The 19,838-nt window shown below is 54.6% G+C and overlaps 1 protein-coding gene and 1 long non-coding RNA gene across 2 annotated transcripts; both read left to right on the plus strand.

Moving 5' to 3' along the window:
- Positions 1–281: 281 nt before the first annotated feature.
- On the plus strand, positions 282–17,402 carry SS18L1 (SS18L1 subunit of BAF chromatin remodeling complex). Its single transcript, XM_049776352.1, has 11 exons — positions 282–427; positions 6,104–6,180; positions 6,301–6,385; positions 8,265–8,409; positions 8,725–8,919; positions 9,441–9,605; positions 9,733–9,837; positions 11,374–11,466; positions 13,911–14,030; positions 15,960–16,087; positions 16,975–17,402. The coding sequence occupies exons 1-11, from the start codon at positions 359–361 to the stop codon at positions 16,999–17,001; spliced, it is 1,209 nt and encodes a 402-aa protein (XP_049632309.1). The 5' UTR covers positions 282–358; the 3' UTR covers positions 17,002–17,402.
- A 72-nt stretch (positions 17,403–17,474) lies between these two features.
- On the plus strand, positions 17,475–19,592 carry LOC126013339 (uncharacterized). The gene is made up of 2 exons (XR_007497521.1): positions 17,475–17,542; positions 17,668–19,592. It is a non-coding gene; the product is annotated as an uncharacterized LOC126013339 (long non-coding RNA).
- Positions 19,593–19,838: the final 246 nt, after the last annotated feature.

Raw genomic sequence — 19,838 nt, forward strand, 5'->3', positions numbered from 1 at the left:
GGGGCGGACCGTGGGGCGGGCCGTGATCGGGCCGAACCACCGGCTGGCTGGGCGCGGGGGTTGGGGTGGGGTGGGTGGGCCTGGGGTGGGGAGGGAGGCGTTGGCACCGGAGACCCCCCGAGGAGGAGCGCGCGGCGCGCCTAGGGCGCATCCGCGTTGCGCACGGGAGAGGCGCACGGCGTGGCTCGGCACAGGCTCGGGGAGGCCTTAGGCGCGCGCGTTCGGGCCCGGACGAGTCCACGGCCCGGCGTCCCCCCGACTCCCCGAGTCCCGGCCCCCCGCCGCCGCTGCGGGGCATGAGCGCGCGGAGCTGGAGCCGCAGCTCCGACGCTCTGGGGCTGAACCCGCTGCCGCGACCATGTCGGTGGCCTTCGCGTCCGCAAGGCCCCGCGCCAAAGGCGAGGTCACGCAGCAGACCATCCAGAAGGTGGGCCCGAGCAGGGTCGGGTAGGGTAGGGCCGGTGAGGAGGAGGGCAGCGGGAGGACCATCGCGGGGCGCGAACAAAGCCGGGGCCCCCCGCCACCGCCGCTACCATCACCCCCCGGGGCGCACACGGCCGGCAGGTGCCACGCGCGGTGCAGGTTGCGGGCAGGGCAGGAGAAAGGTGGCCCTGGGTTGAGTAGGGACAGCGCGCACGGACCCGCCCCCCCTGGGGACCCCAGATCTGAGCAGGCAGGGACCGAGCTCGGTGACCAATCTGGGGAACCTTGGAGACGCGCGCCCGTGGAGCGCACCGGTTGGGCACCTTTGGGCCTCGAGGCGCCAGGCCGCGCAGGGTGGTTGGTTGATTGTGCGCATCAGCCTTTCTTGGAGAGGGGGAGTCGCTGGCTAGAACGCGGGGGGGCACCTGTCAGCCTGAACGCGACACGCGTTCCGGGGTGCAGGCAGGACCAGGACATGGCTTCGCAATGCCACCCTTGCCAGCAAGGCGCCTCCTTGTTGCCTCGCTGGGGTGGTCCCCAGGCTTCTCTTGCACAGCTCACACGGGGTGATGGGTGCGCCATGGAGGTACTGGCTCCCTGGCACAAAAGGCCCGTGTCTGGCTGTTGCAAAGAAACGTTCTTGCAGGGACCGCAGACGACCTCCGAGGGGCGGGGACCATCTTGGGCCCTGCTCCGTGACTTGGTGTCTATCCCAAGTGTGTGTGAGCCTTTGGTGCAGGTGTGAACCCCCCCTCTCAGGCCCGGCTCACCCTGGAAGCTTCTGGAAGTTGGTGGGCCTGGCTTTCTTTTCTAGAGGGGAACTCCAGCGTGGGTTTGGGCAGCTTTTGACAAAAGACTCCAAAGGAACCTTTCTCCCCAAGCTGGCCTTAAAGGGCCCTGGCCCTGGGGCAGCTCTACTGGCTTCTGTTCTGAACTTGGGGGGGTCCCACTGCTTTTGCTGATCGCCCTCCCACCCTCACCATTGAGCGGGTTTTGCCAGAAAGGGGAGGGAGGCCACAGTGTGAAGCGCTTAGGTGGTGCAAAGGGAGGCCCAGAGATGCTTGGTGGGCGCGGGTTGGACTCTCCTAGACCCTGGTTGGACTCTGGGCTCCCCACTCTACGGAGCAACCATTGTTCCCTCCTGTGGTCTCGGCCTCCTTCCTGCAGTTCTACACAGCCCCCCGTGTGTTCGTTGGAGTGTGGACAGCACCCCACCCATGGCCCCAGGTTCCCTCCCTCGCTCTGGCTGTGTCCTGGCCACCTGCAGGTCCCCAGGCTCTGGGGCTCTGAGAGCAGTGCCCAAGGCCGGCCTGGCCTGAGATAACCGTGAGGGGGCTGCGCTGTTCTGCACTCACTGAGCTGGGGCCCCTCAGTTGTCCTTGGCCTGGAACAAGCCTGGAACAAATAACTGCCCCAGGCGGGCACAGCCTTCAGGCTCTACAGAGGAGGCAGGTAATCCTGTGAGGGAGACAGGAAGTCTTGTAGGGGGCCAGGCAATACTTCGGGGGAGACAGGCATTCCTACAAGGATAGGCTAGAACTCAGAGCAGTTCTGCAGCCCGGCCCAGCACCCAGCTCTGTCAGTGCTAGTCTGGCAGCCCGGCCTTGGGGGTCCTGAGACATGCTTGCTTGCAGCCCAGAAGCACTCTGCCCTTCAAGTATCCCGCAGCTGTGTGGGGACCCCCGAACCCTCTTCTCCCAGGGCAGGTGGGCAGCCCTGACAGCCCAAGCCCCCAGGAGTGGAGCTGCTGCGTTCAAGTGGCATGTCTTCCTGCATTCCAGTCTGCCCTGGGTAGGCAGGGCCACACAGGGACCTTGCATATGTGTATGCGTTGTGCATGTCTGTATGTGTTCATGTGTGTTATGTAGGTACAAGTTTGCATGCACATGCATGCAAATATTCTTTATGCGAGCACGTGTGCCCACCTGGTTACAAGCACATGTGTATTCATGTGGGTAGTGGTGGTGTATGCCTGTGTGTTCGTATGTTGCATGTGTGTTTCATGTGTGTTGATCTATGTTCTTTTTTTTTTTTTTGATCTATGTTCTTACATGTATGTTCATGGTGATATGTGCATGTACCTGAATTCCCATGCATGTGTATATGCGTGCAACTATGGCCTATGACCGAGTTCTCTGATGGTCGGCCAGCCCTGCAGACTATGAGCACTTCAGGGGCTGGGGCCTGGCCGGGCCTGACCTGACCTGACCTTTTCGTGCACCACTTTCTGCCTGACCATCCCAGTTCATCTTCCAGGGCAACATATGGACACCCCTGTAGCGCCCCTGTGTGTGTGGGTCCTGCCCATCTCTCCCCGCCCTTCGTGCCTCAGGAGCCCCTGCCAAGTCCCCTCTGACCTCTTACTATTTGGGGTTTGGGGCAACCCTGTGAGCTGAACCTCCTGAGTCTGTGACTTTCCCACCGACTTCCCACCCTTCCGGGGTACCTTGCACCCACCTGCTCAGGTTTTGGATATGTCAGTCACCGTGCCCCCTGAACCCATGCGCAGTGGAGAGCTGTGTGCTCCGGCCATGCAACCAACCGGCGTTTTTACCCTGTCACTGCTTTGTCACTGCCAAGTCAGGTGGGTCTGGCTGGCTAGGCTGCTTCATCTTTTTATTTATTTATTTATTTATTTATTAGGATTTTGAGCCCACCCAGAGGCACTCATATGTTATTCTTGCTCTGTACTAAGAATTTATTCCTGGCAGGCTTGAAGAACTGTGTGGAATGCCAGGAATCATACCTAGGTCAGCTGCATGCAAGGCAAATGCCCTTTCCCACTGTGCCACTACTCTGGTTCCTTTCTTTTTGTTTTTGGGCCACAAAAATGGCAGTGCTCAGGGAGTGCTTGTGGCTCTATACTCCGGGATCCCTCCTGTCAGGACTTTGGAGACCCTGTGGGATATCGGAAGAAAATCCACCTCGGCCATATTGCACGTCAGACACCCTCCGCTATCTCTGCAGCCCTATCACTTTACTTTGTATTTTAGGGGACCTCACAGAGCCACTCACCTGGACACTGGCCTGACCGTGGGACCCACATGGGTCTTCTGACCTTGCAGAACTAAGGCCTCTCTCCCTGCCTTTCAGTCACTGTTGCTTATTTACACCCTCTTTTGTGCCACATACCTGGGCCTCATTCCTGCTGTGGGACTACGTGCTGAGTGGATGCTGTTTGCCACCTCATGATGTCCACTGGGTGCTGCCCACATGTTGCCTGCATGCTACCTGCATGCCCCCTGCATGTCTTATGCGTGCTGCCCGTGTCATTTATTTGTGCTGTCCATTATGTCTCTGCAATATTTCCTCACTGCTTCAGGAGCTGCCCAAAGCTCATGCCCCCCTTTGCTGTCCTCCCTGGCACTGCCGTCCTGGCTGGCCTCCATCTCGTGTTGCCTTCTCTGGGACTTTGTGCTCTGGCTCCTGCAGTGTTGGGGCCACTCTACCCACTTGCCTGGCACTCCATTTTCTTCTGCTTCCCTGCACCCTCCCTGGCTTTGGATCTGGTTTCTCTGAGCTCTGGACATTGTGTCCAGCCGCTTTGGTCTCTTCTCTCCTCCTAGAACACTCTGTTCCCTCTGTCATAGTGCCCTGAGGATGGCAACAGAGACTGCTTTGATCCCCAGAGCGCCCTGAAATGCCTGTCCCTCCTCATGGCCTGTGCTCCTTGTGTTTTGAGCAGCACAGACTCTCAAGGCCTGCCTGTTTGCAGAGGTGGCGGGAGAACTCTGTGCTGGGCAGGGCCTTGGGCACCACTGTGGGACCAGGTTCTGTTTGCCCCCCTGGCTCGGGCTCTGCTGAGTTCACCAGTCCGAATGCTGTGGCCGCTGTATCCTGGAGCGTGTCCTGTCCCAACCTTCCCAAGGGACACTGGGCCCCTCCTTCTCTGACTGCCCCAAATGTGTACCCTTTTGTCCTGTTTATGAAAAGTACAGGATTAGGGCGGGTGCAATAGTGCAGCAAGGAGGGTATTCGCCTGCTTGGATTCAATCTCCGGCATCCTAAAGGGTCCCCTGAGCACCACCAGGAGTAATTTCTGAGCACAGAGCTATCGGTTCCTGAGAGCCGCTGGTTATGGCCCCAAAATAAAAAAAATTGCAGTATTGTGGGAGTGGAGCTTTTAATGGGGACACTTGGACCCTTGCGCCACCCACCCAGTGTGGCCAACTGCTGACTGCTTGACCACAGCTTCAGGTGCAGAGGGAAGGAGAAAAGCCTGTGACTCAGGAGACGGGAAACACCCTTGCTCTGAGTGCCCCCATTCATTTCTTTTTTTTGTTTTTTGGGCCACACCCGTTTGACGCTCAGGGGTTACTCCTGGCTATGTGCTCAGAAATCGCCCCTGGCTTGGGGGGACCATATGGGACGCCGGGGGATCGAACCGCGGTCCTTCCTTGGCTAGCGCTTGCAAGGCAGGCACCTTACCTCCAGCGCCACCTACCCGGCCCCCCCATTCATTTCTGTCCTGGGTGTCTTCTTTTTTTTTTTGGTTTTTGGGCCATGGTTACTCCTGGCTCTGCAATTAGAAATCACTCCTTGCAGGCTCAGGGGACCTTATTGGATGCCGGGATTCGAACGAGGGTCCATCCAGGGTTGGCCACATGTAAGGCAAACACCCTACCACTGTGCTATTTATTGCTCCAGCTCCTGTCCTGGGGGTCTTATAACAACGTAGGGCCGGGGGAGGTCACAGCCTAGGGCCAGGAGAAAGGAATGTGCCAGCTGGGATCAGTTTCCCCTCCCCAAATCCTCACCCCTCACTGACCCACTACCCTACATCTGCTTTGGGGCTGCTCAGGGCCCTGGGACAGTATCTGTCCTGTCTGATCCAGCATATCCTCTGTGCACTTAAAGCCGAAAAGGCCCTGGATGTGCTGCTGTGGGCCATCATTTGACCTGTTTCTCTTTTTGTTTTGGTTTGGTTTTTGGGTCACACCTGGTGACACTCAGGGGTTACTCCTGGCTCTGCACTCAGAAATCGCTCCTGGCAGGCTCAGGGAACCATATGGGATGCCAGGGTTCCATCCACCATTTGGCCACGGGGGTTGGCCACGTGCAAGGTAAATGCCCTACCGCTGTGCTATCTCTCCAGTCCCTCTATCATTTTCTTTTATTGTTGTTGTTTGGTTTTTGGGCTATATGGGATGCAGGGTTGGCTGTGTAAGACAAGCAACATACCGCTTGCTATCTCTTCAGCTTCCATTCTACCTGTTTCAGCAGTTTCCAAAAGCCATTTGCTAGGCTTGGCCAGCACCTCACCTGGGCAGATGATTCTGTCAGACCTCCAGAGCTCTCTGCTGGGTTCCCTCTGGCTACTTCAGCCCCCCTGGGCATTGCCAGGCCTGAGAGAGCAGCCATGCCCCCTGCCCTATGCTGGGTCCCAACAGGCACTGCCCCGCAGTCACCAACTGAGCCGGCCGCTGGCTCCCTTGAGAGCTGCTTATGACCGAGTTCTCTGTGGTCAGCCAGCATTCCAGGGGAGCACTGGACAGCCTGGTGTCACCACCTCGCGGGTCCCAGTTTCCTGGTTTCTTTTCCTGGTTTCTTCCTCCACTCGTCCTGCTTTGTCTCCGTCGCCTCTGGCCTGTGCCCAGACCTTCCTCTGTCCTGGCCTAATGGAGTGCAGCTAGCAGCCAGTGTGCCCTTGGACAGCTGCGTCACGTTTGTCCCTCCACAGATGCTGGATGAGAACCATCATCTGATCCAGTGCATCCTGGAGTACCAGAGCAAGGGCAAGACGGCCGAGTGCACCCAGTGAGTGCCCCATCTACCACCCCCTGCTGGGAGGAACCACCACAGGCCACGGGACTCGGCTACCTCGGGGGCCGGAAGGAGCCGCCCTTGCCTGACTTCTTCCCCATGCCCCTCCCACAGGTACCAGCAGGCCCTGCACCGGAACCTGGTCTACCTAGCCACCATTGCAGACTCCAACCAGAACATGCAATCCTTGCTCCCTGCCGTGAGTCTGGGGGGCCCCAGCAGGGGACTCTGAACCTTTCTCAGCACCCCAGGGAGCCGGGACCCCAGAGCATAAGCGTGGCTGAGAATTAGGAGCAAAACTTTGCATACCTATTATGGATCTGGCCAATGTTGGAGAAATGGCTCGTTCTCTGATGGTTTCCTTTATTTATTTATTTATTTATTTATTTATTTTTGTTTTTTGGGTCACACCCAGCAGCGCTCAGGGGCTACTTCTGGCTCTTCGCTCAGAAATCGCCCCCGGCAGGCTCAGGGGACCATATGGGTTGCCGGGATTTGAACCACCGTCCTTCAGCATGCAAAGCAAACGCTCTTCCTCCATGCTCTCTCTCCAGCCCCATTTTCCTTTTTTTCTTTTTTTTTTGGGGGGGGGGGGCCACACCCAGTAACGCTCAGGGGTTACTCCTGGCTATGCGCTCAGAAGTTGCTCCTGGCTTGGGGGACCATATGGGACGCCGGGGGATCGAACCACGGTTCGTCTAAGGCTAGTGCAGGCAAGGCAGGCACCTTACCTCTAGCGCCACCGCCCGGCCCCTAAATGTGAGGGTCCATTCAGGACTTTTTTTTTGGTTTTTGGTTTTTGGGTCACACCCGGTGGTGCTCAGGGGTCACTCCTGGCTGTCTGCTCAGAAATAGCTCCTGGCAGGCACGGGGGACCATATGGGACACTGGGATTCGAACCAACCACCTTTGGTCCTGGATTGGCTGCTTGCAAGGCAAACGCCGCTATGCTATCTCTCCGGGCCCCCAATTTCCTTTATTTTATTTATTTATTTATTTATTTATTTATTTATTTATTTATTTATTTATTTTTGTGGTTTTTGGGTCACACCCAGCAGTGCTCAGGGGTTATTCCTGGCTCCAGGCTCAGAAATTGCACTGGGGACCATATGGGACGCCGGGATTCGAACCGATAACCTTCTGCATGAAAGGCAAACGCCTTACCTCCATGCTATCTCTCCGGCCCCTCTTTATTTTTTTATTTCTTTTATTTATTTTGGTTTTTGGGCCACAACCGGTGGCTCTCAGAGGTTACTCCTGGCTCTGCACTCAGAAATCTTTCCTGGCTTGGGGGACCTTATGGGACGCCAGGGATCGAACTCAGGATTGTCCTGGGTCAACCACGTGTATGGCAAACGCCTTACCACTGTGTTATCACTCTGGCTCCTGGCAGTTTCCTTTTGGTCTTTGGCATTGCCAGCATTGCTCAGGCCTCACTCCTGGCTCTTCACTCAGGAGTTTCTCCTGATAGTGCTTGGGGAATACTGTAGGGTGCCGGGATGGAGCGCAGGTTAGCAGAGTGCCAGGCAGGTGCCTTTCCAGCTGTCCTGTTTCACTGGTCCCTTTGCCAATTTCCTTATGAATCCAAGAAGTGACCCTGCCCTGCTGCCTCATCTCCATAACCCAAGTGAGACCAGGGTTAGGTCCCTTCTTGCATGCTGGTTATAAGGGTGGATGTGGGGGTGCAGGGGCTGTCATGGCACCAGCTCAACTGAGCCTGTCTCCCCCAGACTCTGCTGGGGTTCAGTACTGTGTCCCTGCCTCTGGTTGCTGATCCATTAGGCCTAGAACCGAGGCTCAGGACAAAGAATAGCCTTTCTCTGTGTGTAAGTGTGTGTGTGTGTGTGTGTGTGTGTGTGAGAGAGAGAGAGAGAGAGAGAGAGAGATAGCTGCCCAGGCAGAACCTGAGAACTATCGAGACCCCTGGAGCATGGGTAAAGGCTGTCACTGTTGGGACCCCACAGAACCAGAGGAGGAGACGTGGCTTACAGCCCCTGGGCACATTGGGGAACATCTGTCCCAGCCACAGCGCAGGGTGAATGTGACGGGGCTCTTGCATCCTTCCTGTCGCCCCATAGCCGCCAACCCAGAACATGAATCTGGGCCCAGGGGCGCTGTCCCAAGGCAGCTCGGGCCAGGGCCTTCACTCTCAGGGCTCCCTCAGCGACGCCATCGGCTCCGGTCTGCCACCAGCCTCCCTCATGCAGGGCCAGATCGGCAATGGTGAGTGGCCGTGCCCGCCGGCATCTCCAGGGCCTTGGGGCTGCCCATGCCACCGCAGGTGGTGGCCATGCTGGGCCTGAGCACCCCTTGGGGTTGGGGGGAACCTCTTGGGCCACTCGCACTTTCACGCTTATGCTGCCCCATTGTCAGGGCTCCTCCAAGGTTTCAAGTGGCCTGGTCTCACCCACCCCCAGCAGTGGGCATGTTTCCACAATTCTTCAAACACTCCTTGCTTCCCGTGTGGCCAGGGGTGTCATAGAGTTGCTGCAGCCAGGGCAGCTTTGCCCTCTGATGTCCTGCCCGTCCCCTCTGCAGGTCCCAACCACGTGCCCATGCAGCAGACGGCCCCCAGCACGCTGCCCACCACCTCCATGAGTATGTCGGGCAGCAGCCACGGCACCGGGCCAGGCTACAGCCATGCGGGCCCCTCGCAGAGTGTGTCCCTGCAGGGTCAGGGTGCCATGGGTAGCTACGTGTCCCGGGCCAACATCAACATGCAGTCCAACCCAGGTATGCCACAGGTGCCCTGTGTAGAGGGTGGCACCCAAAGGAGGCACCCTCTGGGAGGCGGGGGACCCCCACTCAACTCGGTGTGAAATAAATGCCAGCTGTTACACGAAGAACAGTGGGCAGGTAGGCAGTGTAGAGCAAAAGAGACAGTGGGAGTGTTTCTGCTATGTCATTTCCTGCTGCTGGGGGCCCAGAAAGGGCTTGTTGGCAGCCACTGGCCAGTGTAGGGGGGGGCAAGCTTGGGCTTTGGGGTTCAGCTGGTCAGAGGAGAGGACACATCTTGGCATATAGAGGTGGTTGGACTCGTGAGACAGCTTGGCACCGTACTACGTTCTGGGCACAACTTACGGGCTGGTGCAGGGGCCAAGGAGAGGCTGGAGCAGACCCTGCCCAGGTCCAAGAACATGCTGGGGGCTGCAGTGCGAGTGCAGCCTCCAAGCCATGGAGCTGGGCCAGGGGGTTATGTGTACTCAGCCTGGGCTTACGGGGCCCATCCTGTCCTGTCCCGTTCTGTCCCCCAGTGTCCATGATGCACCAGCAGGCAGCCTCATCCCACTACAGCTCGGCGCAGGGTGGCAGCCAGCACTACCAGAACCAGTCAGCCCTGGCCATGATGGGCCCTGGAGGGCAGGGCAGCAGCCTGATGAGCCAGCGACCCCTGGCACCCTACCGGCCCTCGCAGCAAGGTACTGCCCCCGGGGATCTGGGTTCTCAGTCCCTTCTGAGGGACAAGGGGGGGGACAAGCATACAACCGTTTGGGGGGGTAGGGCTGCCCTCGGCAGTATTGTGAGTGCCACAAGTGTGTCCCTCAGGCTCATCCCAGCAGTACCTGGGCCAAGAGGAGTATTACAGCGGCGAGCAATATGGCCATGGCCAGGCAGCCTCGGAGCCCATGAGCCAGCAGTACTATCCTGATGGTGAGTACAAGCACCATCATACTACTGTAGTACTACCCCAATAGTGAGTGCTGGCAGCACTGTGCCACTATAGGACACTCCCAACGGGGAGAACTAGCACCTTCTTACTATTGTGCTAATCCTCTGACGGTGAGTACTGGCATCCATATCGTACCACAATACTATAGCAACAGTAAGAGTGTCAGCACCTTCATACTACAACTGCATTACTCCCCTGACAGTGAGTACTAGCAACTTCATTTTAACACAGTACCCCCAGGGGCCAGAGTGGTGGCACAATTGTTAGGGTGTTTGCCTTGCACATGGTAACCTAGGATGGACTGAGGTTCGATCCTCGGTATCCCAAGCCAGGGGAGATTTCTGAGCGTATAGCTAGGAGTAACTCCTGAGCTACTGGGTGTGACAAAAGAGAAACAAACTTCAAATTCTGGGACCCAAGAGATAGCATGGAGGTAGGGTGTTTTCCTTGCATGCAGAAGGACAGTGGTTCAAATCCCAGCATCCCATATGGTCCCCCAAGCCTGCCAGGAGCGATTTCTGAGCGTAGAGCCAGGAATAGCTCCCAAGGACTGCCGGATGTGACCCCCCCCCAAAAAAAAAAACCCAAACCATACAGTACTCCCCTATTGAATAAACCCCTTGGGTTCCAACCCCAGAACACTGGCGAACCACAAGTCTAGAGTCAGAATAATCTGTAATCTGTAAAATAATTCACACGCGCGCACACACACACACACACACACACACACACACACACACACACACACGCATGCATGTAATGAGGAAAGGTTTGAAAGAGTTCCCCTCATTATCGTATACTCTTACTAGCCAGCCGACAATCCAAGCTGCTTTCTGGAGCTTGGAAAACGAAAGGGAAAGAAAGTTTATTTCTATCCAGTCAAGCCTGTTATCTGAGGAAAAAGGTCACACCTGGAAGGTGGGAGCATCTGGTTTCCACACCTACCCAAAGTTCTATATTCAAAGATCCAATGAGAAACAATCCTGAGTTCTATATTCAAAGAAACAGTTCAAAGATCCAATGAGAAAATCCTGTAAAGATTGAGGTAGAGGGGCCAGAGAGGGCACAGTGGTAAGCCATTTGCCTTGTATGCAACCAACCCAGGACTGATGCCAGTTCGATCCCCGGCATACCATATGGTCCCTAAAGCCTGCCAGGAGTGATTTCTGAGCACAGAGCCAGAGTAAACCTGAGTACCTCCGGGTGTAACCCAAAAGCGCAAAAAAAAAAAAAAAAAAAGAAAAAAGATTGAGGTAGAAACAGACAAATCCCGTAATCTCACACTCACCTGAAGGTGAGTACTAGTTTCTTCATGCTATTGGATACAATGAGTCCTGGCACCCCTTCAGCCTGGCAGACATCTGCCCTATCCTCCAGACAATGGGTTTGGAGCTGGGCTGTGTCCTCTGAGCAGAGGGGCATGGACGGCGCTCACTTGGTAGTCCTAGACTGTGGGATGTGGGCAGGGAGAAGAATCCAGCATCATGGCTGCCCCCTGCAACACTGTCTCTCCACAGGGCACAGCGAGTACGCCTATCAGCAGCCATCCTACACGGAGCAGAGCTACGACCGCGCCTTCGAGGAGTCCACACAGCACTACTACGAGGGTGGTAAGAGCAGGGGCAGGCCTGGAGCCCTGTATCCAGGACAGTTGGTGTTTCTGGAACTTTCCTCAGAGGTGCCATAGGCCACTACCCTGGCCTTTCCCCGTGTTCCTCATTCAGGCCAGGTCTAAGTCTCACCTGGTGTTCTCCAGCCTGCAGGCTCACAAGAGGGCATCTGGGATCTAAGACTATCAGGGAGGGGGAGCCTCACTTACAGGACCCCACATCATTAGCTCCCACCACCCTTGGAGACTCCAAGAGAAGAAACAGGACCCCACAGGACACTGATACTCCCCCTCCCTGCCTGGAAGCTGCCTAGGAGATATGACAGCTCTGGGCAGGAAGGTCTTGGTGGTGGCTTTTGTTTTTTTGTGTTTTGCTTTTGGACCACATCTGGCAGTGCTCAGGGTTTACTCCTGGCTCTGCCCTTGGGAATCACTCATGGCAGGCTCGGAGGACCATATGGGATGCCAGAGATCCAACCTGGGTCCATCTTGGGTTGGCCGTGTGCAAGGCAAACACCCTACTGCTGTGCTATCTCTCCAGCCCCTATTGGTGGTTTTTTAAGATCGGTAGTAAAAACCAGGCACCATGGCGCATGTCTGGTGTAGTTCTATGGCGTGTCAGGGTTCCCACAGTTAGGAGTCAGACTGGAAAAAGAGAAGGTGCCACAGTCACCATGGGAATGAGGGAAGGTGCTGGGTTCCCCATTGTGGGCCTTGTGCTCAGGAAGTTGTCGGGGTGGTGGTCCCTGTGGGGATTTGGGGGGTTCTGTGTACATCTTTAGTCTCTGCTCCCTGAGATCCCGAGGCCTCCCTAGGCCTGGCAGAGGTTGACCTTGTGATGTGAAAGTGGTGGGTGAGTGTGATTGGGGTCTACTGAGATGGCCCAGATGTCCAATGGTCAGCACTGGCCCACTGTGTGATGTGACCAGGAACCAGGGCACAGGGCCTGGAATGGCTATGAGTGGAGTTGGGTGGTATCCCAGATAGTGGGTTAGACCTGAGTCTGGGCACTGCCCCCCACACCTAGAGTCCTGTGCATTCACTCTGTGGTTGACTTCACTGCCATCTTCACAGAGGCTTGTTCATGGGACATGCCCATGGATGTGAAAACAGTGTCTGGGGAACAGCAGTGGGCAGAGACCTGGGAAAAGGCCTGGACCCTGACTCCTGACCCCTGTGGCCATCCCACCCACTCAGGAGTGCCCACCATACCTGCTGCTCTCAAAGTTTAGTACCCCAAAGATGGTCCCCAGTCTTGGGGCCGGAGCAATAGAACAGTAGTAGGGCATTTGCCTTGCACGTAGCTGACCTGGGATGGACCCAGGTTCGATTCCCAGCATCCCATATGGTCCCCCAAGCCTGCCAGGAGCGATTGCGATTTCTGAGTGAAGAACCAGAGTAACTCCTGAGTGCTGCTGGTTGTGCTCTCCCCACCAAAAAAAAAAAAAAAGAAAGAAAGGAAGGAAGGAAGGGAGGGAGGGAGGGAGGGAGGAAGGAAGGAAGGAAGGAAGGAAGGAAGGAAGGAAGGAAGGAAGGAAGGAAGGAAGGAAGGAAGGAAGGAAGGAAGGAAGGAGGGAGGGAGGGAGGGTGGGAGGAAGGAAGGAAGGAAGGAGGAAGGAAGGAAGGAAGGAAGGAAGGAAGGAAGGAAGGAAGGAAGGAAGGAAGGAAGGAAGGAAGGAAGGAAGGAAGGAAGGAAGGAAGGAAGAAAAAAAGGCCAGAGAGATAGCATAGCAGCAGGGCATTTGCTTTGCATGCAGTCGGCCCAGGACTGACCTGGGTTTTATCCTCAGCATCCCATATGGCACCCCGGGCCTGATCCCCTCATCCCCCACAATAGCACTTAGCATAATAGCACTTTTATTGGGGGAGACCATACTCAGAGCTTGTGGAGACAGGAGGCCCTGAGGCCCTGCCCCACAGGACCCTTGAGTATTGTAAGGTGGGCCCTATTGAAAGTGGAGGGAATCCCGTCTCCAGGTGGTGCCAGGATACAGGCAGTGGGGTACTTTTGAGGGGAACATGGTCTTCTTTTTTTATTTTATTTTTTTTTGTTTTTGGGCCACACCCGGCAGTGCTCAGGGGTTACTCCTGGCTGTCTGCTCAGAAATAGCTCCTGGCAGGCACGGGGGACCATATGGGACACCGGGATTCGAACCAACCACCTTTGGTCCTGGATCGGCTGCTTGCAAGGCAAACGCCGCTGTGCTATCTTTCCGGGCCACGGTCTTCTTGGGTTGGGATCCCTCTTAGATCTATGCTTGGCAACAGGGGCTCAAGCCAGACTCATCAGTGAGCTGGCCCCACCCCAAGTGGCTTGAACTCCAGTGTCAACCTGCAGCATCTTCAGAGTGGGAAGGAGCTATGATAAAATGCCAACGGTGGGAGAGGACTGAGTAGTGAGCGCTGTGCCTCTGCCATCTGACCAACTGTATCCTTGGCTTGCAGGCAACTCCCAGTACAGCCAGCAGCAAGCGGGCTACCAGCAGGGCACAGCCCCGCAGCAGGCCGGCTACCAGCAGCAGTACCCGAGCCAGCAGAGCTACCCTGGGCAGCAGTCAGGATACGGTGAGAACCCAGACACAGCAGCTGCTTTTGGGGCCCCTGAAGCTTGGTGGTGTCATGGCTTGGCTGTATCCCCAAGGTGGTGTTACTCTAGCACAGGCAGAAGTTTTGGGTTTGATGGTGAGCAGGGTCATGGGCCTAGCCTGTGTCTTGAGGCCTGTTCTTCTGCCATTTTGTTGGCCTCATTAGCTAAGGGGTCCCCTATGATGCCCTCTTCTGTGGCACACCCATGGATCTCAGTTCAGTCAGCTCTGTCTGTGACACTGCTGTGGCCAGCTTGCCCAGGCCTGAGGATACAGTGACCCAAGGAGGGGTGGAGCTTATGAAGGGAAGGGACCCCTTGGGGTCTCCACAGCCCTATGCTCTGCCCTACATGCACATATAAGCCTGTGTGTGTGTGTATCTCTGTGTTCATATGTGCCTGTGTTTTTATATGTACCTTTGTGTATGTCTGGATATGTGTGCCTTGTATGTTCATGTGTGCCTGTGTGTCCCTGCATGTGCGCATAATTGTGTCTGCATGCTTGTACACACGTGTATGCGTGTCCATGTGTTTGTGCCTGCCTACATGTGTGCCTGTGTGTTCATGCATTCTTGAATGTGTGCATGCCTCCATGTGAAGGCATGGAATAGGCATGCCCCCAAGGTCTGGTAATCCCGCCCTGCCCTCATAACACCCTCCTTCCAGGCAGGGTACATCAAAAGCCTCCTGCCATGGGAATCAAAAGTCCTGGGACCTTGTGTGTGTGTGCGGGTCTCACTGCCGTGGGAAAAGTCAGTTCCAAAGCCCTACATATGTGAGCAGGCTGTGAGCAGGCAGCACTGCTGTTGGGAAGGGGTACACGCAGGAAGATGTTCTCTTTGGGCCTGCCCATGTTTCTAGTAGACATTTTAATCAATTTTATTGTTTTATCTTTGGGTTTTTTTTGAACGTCACTCAACCTCCTGCATGCAAAACCCTCCTGTCCTCAAAGCATCACCCTTGTTCGTACCAGTTTGGTTTTGGGTTTGTTTTTTTTTTTTTTTTAATTTTTTTGGTTTTGGCTCTTTGGGCCCCATCAGGCCATGCTCAGGGCTTATTTGGAACCAGGGACCGAACAACATGAGCAACGTGCAAAGCAAGTCCTTCCAGCCCTGTTACTAATAGCAGCTTTTTATTGTTGTTGGGTTTTGTTTTGCTTTTTTTTTTTCTTGTTTTGCCTTTGGTTTTGGGGCCATACCCGGTGGTGCTCAGGGACTATTCCTGTCTCTGCACGCAGGGATTGTTCCTGGCAGGGATCAGAGAACCATATGAAGTGCCAGGGATTGAATCTGGATTGGCTGGGTGTGTACAAGGCAAACACCTACCCACCATGCTATCTCTTTGGCCCCACTAATAGCAGTTTATTATTTTGGTTTTGGGACCACACCTGGTTATGCTCAGGTGTCACTCCTAGTGGTACTTGGGGGACCACAGATGGTACCAGGAGGACGAATTGAACTGGGGTGACTGCCTAAGAGGCAAGCACCTTACTTGTGTGCTATCATTTTATTTTCTTTGGGACCTCACCCAGCAGTGCTCAGGCCTTACTCCTGGCTCTGTACTCGGGGATCTCTCCTAGCAGGCTCAAGGGACCATATAATTGCTGGGGACCAAACCAGCTTGACCACATGCAAGGCAAGTACCCTCCCCTGCTGATAGCTATTTAGGGCTTACTCTGTCCTCCATCACTGCCATGTGCTGGAGAAAATGCGTGGGAGCTAGCATGTGCTGGTATGAACTGGTGTGTGCTGGTATCAACTGACTTAAGTGGTGAGAAACAGCGTGTGCTGCCATTGTCACTGGTTGGAAGAGGCAGCCAGCGGACCCACCGTATGGCAGTGCCCTTTTCCTCCAGTGCCAACAGGTGCTGGGTGGCTTCAGGGTAGACTCAGGCCTATCTGTGCTCTCAGGCCCGGCACAGGGCGCCCCTGCCCAGTACTCCAGCTACCAGCAGGGCCAAGGCCAGCAGTACGGAAGCTACCGAGCAGCCCAGAGTGGCCCCTCCGCCCAGCAGCAGCGGCCTTACGGCTACGAGCAGGCAAGTGTCTGGCACTGCCTCAGGGCTCTGCTTTCTCTCTTACTTTGGTTTTGTGTATGCATTATGGAGCCATACCCAGTGACACTCAAGGCCCATTCCTGGCTCTGTGTTCAGGAATCGCTCTTAGAACTCATGGGAGTCTATGGGACACTGGGGACAAAACCCTGGTTGGTCATATATGCAAGTTAAGCCCCCTCCCTACTCTGCTTTGTCGCCCCAAAGAGAATGCAATGGTGCAGCCTGATTCCCAGGGTGTTTCCTCTTGGGGTGAAACACCTCCTTTGTCTGCACCAACCCTCCTCAGCTGGTAGATTCTTACTACAGCCAGGGAGTGCTGGGTTCCGCTGCCTGTTGGGTGACTGGGGTGGGGGCCCACCTTGAGACTGCCCCACCCTGTTCTGGTACAGATCCGGGCACAGCTGGGAGCCAGGATGGAGGGACCGAGGGAAAGGGCAAAACCGACTGGGGGAATTGGGCAGGTGGGCACCCCAGAGAGAGCTAGGTGAGAGGAAGTGGAGGCTGGAGGACCCTGAATCCACACAGCAGGTACAAAGAGTTGGGAGGACATCAACATATGGTAGATGTCCCGTAGCAGGTCAGTGGGGTCTGGAGAGTGGGGATCTGATTCTGAGAAAATGGGTGTGGATGTGCTATAGGGGAATAGGCAGATCTGAGGGACTCTAGGAAACTGGGGGTGGTGGGCCTCTCAGTATGTAGGGGTACATAGGCCCGGGTGTTGGGAAGCCAAGTTCAGGTACTTCTTAGTGGAGGCCTTGAGATGGGCAGTCAGGGATGAAGAAGGCATCATGTGATGCCATCATTGGAGTGGGGGAGTTTCTGTGATCACAGCTTGTGTTCTCCAGTGACCTGTGCTTTCTCTCTTCCAGGGCCAGTATGGGAACTACCAGCAGTAAGCCTCAAGTATGCTGGGTGAGCCAGGCTGTGGCACGAGCCAGTGAGGCTGGTTGCTCATGGTGGGGCTGAACCATGGCCTGTGGTTGCTCCTCACAGAGGCCTGCACAGCACCTGCCTGTGGTGCACCCTCATTCCGTGCTGGGATGACGCTGCCTCTGCTGCCTGCAGGCAGGGAGGCTGACTTGGTGCTGTGTGCAGTATTCTGTGTCCGTGCGATGAAGGGGATGACTCTTTTCTGTCCCCCCTTTTCAGTGTGTCTAGCTAGCATTAGGGGTCCTTCTGTCATTTGAGTATTCTGTGCCCCAAGATGGGGTATTTCTACAAATGCATAGTCTGTGTGTCCATACGAACAGCCTTAGGTCCGGCTGTCCTCACTTGTCATGTGTGTTGTGAACTTGTCTCTTCCGAGGGGCTGGGCTGGTGTGTGTGTGTGTGTGTGTGTGTGTTTGTGTGTGTGTGTGTGTGTGTGTGTATGTGTGTCTGGGTGTGTCTGGGGGTTTCTGAGCCTCAGTGACCGAATCAAGGCCCATCCTTGGGAGAGTTTGTGAGCAGTGTGTGTGTGTGTGTGAGAGAGAGTTTGTGAGCAGTGTCTGTGTGTGTGTGTCTGTGTGTGTGTCTGGGGGTTTCTGAGCCTCAGTGACCGAATCAAGGCCCATCCTTGGGAGAGGTGTGAGCAGCTTTGCTCAGTGTTTGTCTCTCACCGTTTTCCGCCCCCACTAGAAAGCTCAGTTTTGTATAAAAAAAAAGAAAAAGAAAAAAATGTAGAGAGGGATCAGTGACATTACTTCAAAAACTGAATCCATGAAGGTACGATTGCCTGGCCTGGGGAGAGTGACCAGGGAGTCATTCCCTGAAGTGACATTGACTTTGACCCTTGTTTACCAAACAGATATCTTGGAATTTAAATATTGAATATGTTCAGTTCAAAATTCATATTCTAAAGTATTAGCAGCAACTTCCTCTTAATAGGCAGTTTGTGTGTTTTATCTGATTTCTTCTAGGATGTGCTTGTTCAGCTCTGTGAGTGAGCATTCCTTTTCTTCAAGGGACATCTAAAATTCTTTTAAGAATCCTGAGGAGTTGAAAGATAGTACAGAAGGGGGTTGCTTGCCTTGCATGCTGCCGACACTCGGTTCAATCCTTGGCACTCTATATGGTCCCCCAGCACTGCCAGGAGTAATTCCTGAGTGTAGAGCCAGGAGTAGCCCCTGAGCAATGCCGGGTGTGACCCCACACACACACCCACAAAGAACTCTGATGACATTACTCTTCCTTTTAAAAGTTCTATATAGAAAAATTGAATTTTACATTCATAGGACATTGAATCATATTTTTATTCTGTACAAAAAAAAAGTAAGACAACTCACTAGGAAAGGTCTGGTTAAAATAGTTAAACCATACATTTCCCGAAAGTAACAAATATGGATGTTTTATCTGACTTTCCTTGGATAATACTATCCATATTTGCTACAAGTCCTTTAAATACTGAAGTATATCCAAGAACCACTAAGAAAAGATAACAAAAGCCAATTCTGGATCGATTGGGCTGACTGAGATGCTTTGTCATTCATACGTTTTATGTTTATTTTGAAGTATTTCACGGTTTATAAGGCATTTTCATGGTTTCTGGGATTTTTGCTTGAACAAATAAATCCTGCTGGCCCACACTGGGAGACATGGAAGCCACAACTATTCTATCTTCCTGTTGAAGAGCCACGGCTCAAACAGGTGATCCAACGGCCCGCAGCAGTTATGTCCCTCTTCCCAGAGCAGCTGAACCTGTGATGGCACATGAGCATGCCTTTGTGGGCAGTGGGTTCCCCAGACCTGAAATGCTGCTAAGGGTTCACTGTGCGGTACTCAGTGGTTTGAGGGTATAGGTACTGCCGTGCCTTCTCCTGAGGGACTCCCGACATCCCTTCTTTCTGTTCCTTCCTAACCACTTTCTTTCAACCAATGTGCAAATGCAACTGGGGGCTAGGTTTTCCCACTGGAAATGTTAAACACATTTTAGGTAACTGTGAAAATCATTTATTTTTATTCCTTGCCAATTTGGGAATATGCCTTTTGTGTGTATGTTTTGTGTGTGTGCGTGTGCCCACATGCGCACGTGTATGTGTGTGTGTGTGTGTGTGTGTGTGTGTGTGTGTGTGTGTGTGTGTAAAAGTGCTGTATTCTTTTTTGGAAAAAAAGGACACTTAAAGAAAAAGTCTCCCAAAACTGCAATCTGAAATGTCTTACATTAAGAATTTCTTGAATGTTGTGTATATATTTTAAAAAGCACTTTGTCAGATAGTTTATACATTGATTTCTTAATTTATACCCGCTGCCCTCTGTTAATATATTTAATGACCAATAACAGAACATTTATTGAACGTGGTGTCCGTGTGCACAGCTTGGGGCCGCTGCCCCTTCATGCCCTCATCCAGGCCCATCCTGGAGTGGGGGTCCCTGCAGCAGCAGCAGCAGCAGCAGCCCTGGACCTGGACCTACAGGGGCCCCGCCTAAGCATCTGGAGGATCACAACCCGGGACTGGGGTTGTGCAAAGGGGGTTGTGATCTGCCAATAAAACTGATTCTTCAAACCCTGCCCCGCGTGGCGTGCTTCGTGGCTTCCCCATCGCCCTAGTCTAGTGCATGCTTAGGGGGCAAATGCTCCGCAGGTGACCTTAGCGCCTGTCCGTATTTTCACGCACAGTTCAGTGCGCATGCGCCTGACCCGGGCGCGCCTGGAAGTGACGTCCCGAGGGGGGTGGGACACACCCGGTCGGTTTCTGGAGAAAGGGAGCGGTCGCGGGGTCAAAGCGCCGGAAGTGGGCGCGCTGTTTGGCGTCAC

The sequence above is a fragment of the Suncus etruscus genome, chromosome 7 (genome assembly GCF_024139225.1).
Source record: "Suncus etruscus isolate mSunEtr1 chromosome 7, mSunEtr1.pri.cur, whole genome shotgun sequence".
NCBI lineage: Eukaryota > Metazoa > Chordata > Mammalia > Eulipotyphla > Soricidae > Suncus > Suncus etruscus.